This window comes from Argiope bruennichi, chromosome 4, assembly GCF_947563725.1.
Source record: "Argiope bruennichi chromosome 4, qqArgBrue1.1, whole genome shotgun sequence".
NCBI classification, from domain to species: domain Eukaryota; kingdom Metazoa; phylum Arthropoda; class Arachnida; order Araneae; family Araneidae; genus Argiope; species Argiope bruennichi.
In genome coordinates, this window is record NC_079154.1 from 96,222,149 (window position 1) to 96,228,148 (window position 6,000).

Sequence of the window (6,000 nt, forward strand, 5' to 3'; positions counted from 1 at the left end):
AGTGTATCAAATCAAAATTTATCTCAAATCATCTAAATGTACAAGCATGATCTTTACACCTAAACTTTTATTACTTTAATAAATAAATCAGCATTAAAAATGGTTCATTTTGTGATTTAGTTTAGAGCCTTTTAAAAAACAATAAATTTTCTAAGAGTTAAGAGCTTTCTTATTATTTATTTTATTTATCTGAAATTCTAGGAAAACATCGAATCATACCGATAGACCATAAGCTCTTCGCATTGTCATACACCGTAAATTTTATATTCTAGGTGCGCCGTACTTAAATGGATTAACTTTTATGGCCATAAAGTACAAAAGAATACTTATTACCTTTCATCCTTTCATTCAGCGACATGAAAATACTCTTAAGAGGTCATTTTCGTGAAACACTCAGCACTTTTAAGTGTGACGTGAATTTAAATACGTCTCATAACTTTGTCATAAGATAAATTCTGAAATTTAATATATTATGAAAGGAATGTAATAGTTTAAATTATAGTATGATTTTATCGTGTAGTTAAAATTTTATTTTTCTATACTTTTTTTCATAACATAAGGAAGCAATTTTCAACTATTTTGCTGATATTTTCAGTTTTTCTGATCGTAAAGAAGGCTTTAAAAATATTTGATGTTTTCCCTAATAAGAAATTCCAGACTTTAGTGCAATTAATTTTGGTTATGTTTTAATCATGAGGATAAATAAATGAGTTTTTAAACATGGGTTTAATAACTATTAAGTTTAAGTTATTAATTAATGTAATTTTATAATATTAACTGTTAAATTTAAGGTAATTTTCTCCATTAATATATAATTACATCTTCAAAAAAAGCTTGTTAAATCTACTTTTACCTAGGTACAAATTAGAAGGAATTTTTCAAAATATTATTATTATTATTTCATTTTTGCGTGATTGAAGCATTCAATCACAAAATAAATGCATATATTGCTTTTCAATTATTAACTTCCTCGGCAAAACAGTACAGCCAAATCTCTCTTAACGAGCATCTCGAATGACGAGAGATTCGCATAACGAACAAAAACAAAATGTAAAAACCTGACTCGTTTAACGAGTACTTTGCAAAAGAGGAAGCAAGAAGGCACTGTGATTTCACCTGGTAGATTTGCTGGCATCAATCTGTACTGAGCACTTGTTTGAAGAGAATTCTTATATTTACAGGGAAGAAATTTCGGCTAGATAGCGTTGTCGAACGCGATTTCAAAGAGTTCGAGAATGGAGTCTATGGAATCTTTATAGACTAGAATTTGTCTCTAGTCAAGATTATGGGCCTAGAGATGGATAGCAAAGACATCTATCTATGAACTGGTGGAAAACATAGCCAGAACTACCAAAAAGTTTATGGATCTGCAATCTTTGTCACAGCAAAAAGTTGCCAAGAAATTTTGATCAGAAGAGCAAGACATAATAAAAGTAACAGAGCAACAACTTTCCAATGAAATAAGGAAGATGTTGAAAGCATGGGAAATTATTGTATCTTTTGTTGAGAAGCATCCTGCTGATAAGGCTATATATATCCTGCTGATAAGGCTAAATAAAGATGCAGTGTCTCATTTTGATCAAATTTTAAAGCGTAGTCAAAGACAATTTAGAGAACTTTCCATTTAAAAAGCATACGACATAAATAATAAATTATATTATTATATATTTGTTTCTTTCAGAATTGTATTCAATTATTGTTCTATTTTACATATTTTTGCTCTATTGCATTATTCTATTTTACATACATATTTACGGAATTTTTTTTTCGCATTACGAATAAGACTTGAGAACGAATTATGCTCGTTAAAGGAGGTTCCACTATATTTCTATATAGGACTATGGTTTATGCAGAAAGAAAATATTATAAAAATTATCAGTTATTAGAAATTATGCAGTGGTTTTCATATTTAGCATCTCCTTTTATATATTTGATGGTAAAAAATAAGAAATTTATGTTAATACATTCATTATAAATTTCAATTTCGAAACATCAAACACAGGTTAAACTGTTCATGTGGAAAACAAGCAAAATTATTTTCAATTAAAAAAAAAAAGAACCAAAAAATTATTGTACATCCATCAATTTTCATTAATGATGATTTTTACAAATGCTTTGACCTAACATTAAAAGAAATTCTGCGTAGAATTTCTACTCGTTTTATGTCGAATTTCAGATTTATTTATTTCATTAGGTAAAGTGCATACTCCTGTAAAAATGACATTGAAACTTCCTGACATAATATTCTAGATTTGATTCATGATGTCATTAAAATGAAGCATCAGTTATTTTTAATCACTTCTAAAATTTCCTAGATGTTTCCCGTACTTCTTATAAATCTTTAAATTTTATTCCAACAATTCTAGATGGGATTAAGATTCACAAAGGAAGGGCAGGGATGGGAAATTGAATTTGGAATGAGATTTAATGTAATGGTAGTATTCTTTTAGGTTTTCATTCATAAAACAATTAAAGCGGAGTAGCCAGCTTATTCTGAGAAAATAGCTTTCAAACTTTTAGTATAAATTGTGACTATCTTTGGAAAGTCCATTGACTTGTCGTCAGCGTATACGCTTCATATCAGAAATTATTCCTAAATGGGATGTTTAGAAAGAAATATTTCCACAATTATTTAACTTAAATTAAATTAATAAGTTGCAAATAGTTTTAATTAATATGTTATTTCTTTTTATGCAAAAATAAACATTTATTCTTTCAATACTTAAATTATAATTTAACTTTTAAACGGAAAAATAGTTATAAATATGGACGCATTTTTTTCGATATTGTTTAAATTAAATTAACAATTCCATGGCAAAATCAGCACAGTAGTGAAGATAATTTAGTAACCGCTAGGGAATTAATTCTAGAAATTATTTCAAATTATGAATTTACAAATATTTTACATTTATATTACACAATTTTTTTACGTATTAATAAATATTTTTTCACTAAATACTTAAATTATAATGAGATTTTCCTTTTTAAACAATATAAATTAAACAAAAAATATAAATGGAACTTTACTTGTCATTTAATATTTTACTTTAATAATCATTTTAAAATCAATAAAAGTTTCAATTTTGGGCATTAAGAGTGACATATTTGTTCTAATCTATTAAACTGTGTTTGTAATGGGCATTAAAAAGAACAATTGATAATTTGTTAAATACATAAGTAGACGTTTTACTTATGTATTTAACAATTTTCAATTATTTTAATGATTGGAATCAGAAAAAAAGTAGAAAGCAGATTTAAACTATTAAATTCGTTGGCAGATGGCCCAAAATATTGATGATTATTCAAATTCAATCGAAGACTAGGAAGATAAAGCTTTTTTTCGCAAATACAAACATGTATTTCATCATCATATATACGAATACCAAAAAAATTAATACGAGCGAGAATTCAAACAAAGAACTAATATCAGAAAGCATTGATAGAACAAAGAAACATTCTAAGAACAAACAAAAAAAAGCCAAAGTTTAAGCAGATTTGACACCACAACTATATTTTGAAATTCGTCATTTCTAGCACTTCTATTCTTCCAGAAACTCTAAGCAAGTAAGTCAGTTCTAGGGTTTTTTTTTTAATGATTGGTGTGTCTTATATAATTCTTAATTTAATTCAACATAATGTAAATAGATGAAATACCCTGAAGTCTAAATATTTGTTCCTATTAATAAATAACATATTTATAAAAAAAACTGTTTGTAAATCGTTGAGTTAAATGAAACAATTTGCGGAAAAAATTAAAAATGAAAAAAAAAAATCCATTAGGATTGAAACCTGCCCTTACGGACACGACAGTGACTACAGTGTCTAACATCAGTTTTTAAATATTTGATTAAATGAGATAACATTAATTACCTGCAGAGCGGATGCTAAATATCAGATGCGTTTTCAGGTTTAAAATATCATTATCTGTAATTGATCAGGGGTTGTGGTTACCAGCCTTTTTTTTTTTTTTTTTTTTTTCCTTTACCTCATGCTTTATTTTTTTCTGAGTACCCCTACTGCCAAATCTCCTCTAATTGCTTATTCGTGGAAATAAATTTTTATTATTAAATCTGAGGTTAGCTTATGAATTAAATGATACGAATGAAGTTAAATACTTCATCAATTAGGTTTTCATTTTATCCCATTTTTTATAATAATATGTCAAAACAAATGAAAACAGTATTGAAATATTTCGCACTAACTTATAATAGAAGCTTAAAATTATTCATTATGAGAATCAGTTCTTCAAATTTAAGGCAATTTCAATTCAATGCATGAACTTGTTTTATAAAGATATCTGTAATACCATGTCTACAATACCTTTTTGGTGATATTTTTTATTAATATGTGCATAATATAAATGTGTTCCTTCTACGATTTCTAAATACAATATTATTACGTGACAATATTATTGATAAATATTTTATTGCTCTAACACTGAGTTCTTTGTGCTCTCACATTTCTATTTAAAATTTCTCATAGCATCTTTCTGATAGACTTTATAACTTACATTTTCCATGAGAATTTTCAGAATGTTAATTTTATTAATTTATGTTAATCGCAAATATTTTGTGTTTCTCGTCTTTACTAACATTGCTTTTGCTTGCGCCTAGGAATATGTATAGCATATTTGAAATCTTTGCTCTAAATTATTCGAATGAATTGCTTTGGCTCTTACACACTACTGTGTTAAATTTGTAATAATAATTATTTAAGCTTACAAATGATTTTTTTTTCTATTCTTTCAGGCAGTAAAACATAACTTGAAAACTGAATGCAAGTGCCATGGCGTCTCAGGATCATGCACAATGAAAACATGTTGGAAAACCTTACCACCTTTCGGTCAAATCGGAGATTATCTTATGAAAGCATACCGAGTATCCAAGAAAGTAGTTCCACATTGGGGTCCTGTATCCAGTCGTACGCCTTTACACCTCAAACTAAGAAAATCGAAGAGAAAAAATCGCAAGCCTAGGCCTAGAGACTTGGTTTATCTCGAAAGTTCTCCCAATTACTGTGAAAGTGATCCTACACGTGGATCTTTAGGCACTGTTGGTCGAGAATGTAATCGATCGTCATCAGACATAGATGGTTGTGATCTTTTGTGTTGTGGTCGTGGTTACAATACTCATCAATATATAAGGACCTGGCAGTGCAATTGCAAATTCCATTGGTGTTGTTACGTGAACTGTGACGTTTGCAAAGAAAGGACAGAAAACTACGTGTGTAAATAGGAAGTAACAACTGCATCATTTGTTCTACATTCCACTTGTCAATGGAATTTCTTGTGCCAATTTCTATGGTGAATAGACATCGTGATAAATTAATTGAACATACTGAATTTCTGTTCGCCATTTTCAACCCACCTCTCAACCCAGCCTATAAAAGGTCAATCTTTATTGATATTTATTACGTGGAATTCTATTTATGATAAGAATCTATTATAAGAAAATGAAAATGACTTTTAGGGAAAAAAAAGGATTCCATATTATATGATGACCTAATTTCAGCTTATAAAAGTATATGTATATCGCTTTGTTAATAAATGTTGTGAATGAATATTGTTTTAGAATTTATATAGTTATATGCGTAAATGGTCGCACTACTTTTCAGATTTGTGATTGTGCTGATTTAATTTCAGCTTCAGTGATAATAGCCTCAGATTTTTTCTTCTTAACATCAGTTTCTCTTAAATCATTTTGTGAACTTTTTTATAACAATCGACTTTACTACATAAAAGAATTAACTGAATTAAAATTTATTTCAAGATTTTAGTTTATAATTGATATCTTTCTTTTAATTAACAAAACAAATTTGTAAGAAAATTGTTCGTTGCATATTCTGCAGCAAACATTAGAACATTTCTAATGATGTAATAATGACTTCAGGAAATTAATTAAGATTTTATTTACAGAAGTAAATGGATGTCTTTTAATACTAAAAATTATTAAGGCATACAAAGAACTGTTTTGAGGTTTGCTTATATCTTTAGGTTTTGAG

The 6,000-nt window shown here is 27.9% G+C and overlaps 1 protein-coding gene across 2 annotated transcripts in view; it reads left to right on the top strand.

Annotated features, from left to right (window-relative positions):
* Positions 1 to 5,742, top strand: part of LOC129967112 (protein Wnt-7a-like) — a 114,626-nt gene extending 108,884 nt beyond the window's left edge. The window contains exon 4 of one of the 2 annotated variants that reach the window (XM_056081786.1): positions 4,749 to 5,742. In XM_056081786.1, the coding sequence (XP_055937761.1) occupies positions 4,749 to 5,234 (486 nt within the window). In that variant the 3' untranslated portion in view covers positions 5,235 to 5,742. The remainder of the gene's footprint in view (positions 1 to 4,748) is intronic. The other variant, XM_056081787.1, reaches the window with a different exon arrangement.
* Positions 5,743 to 6,000: the final 258 nt, after the last annotated feature.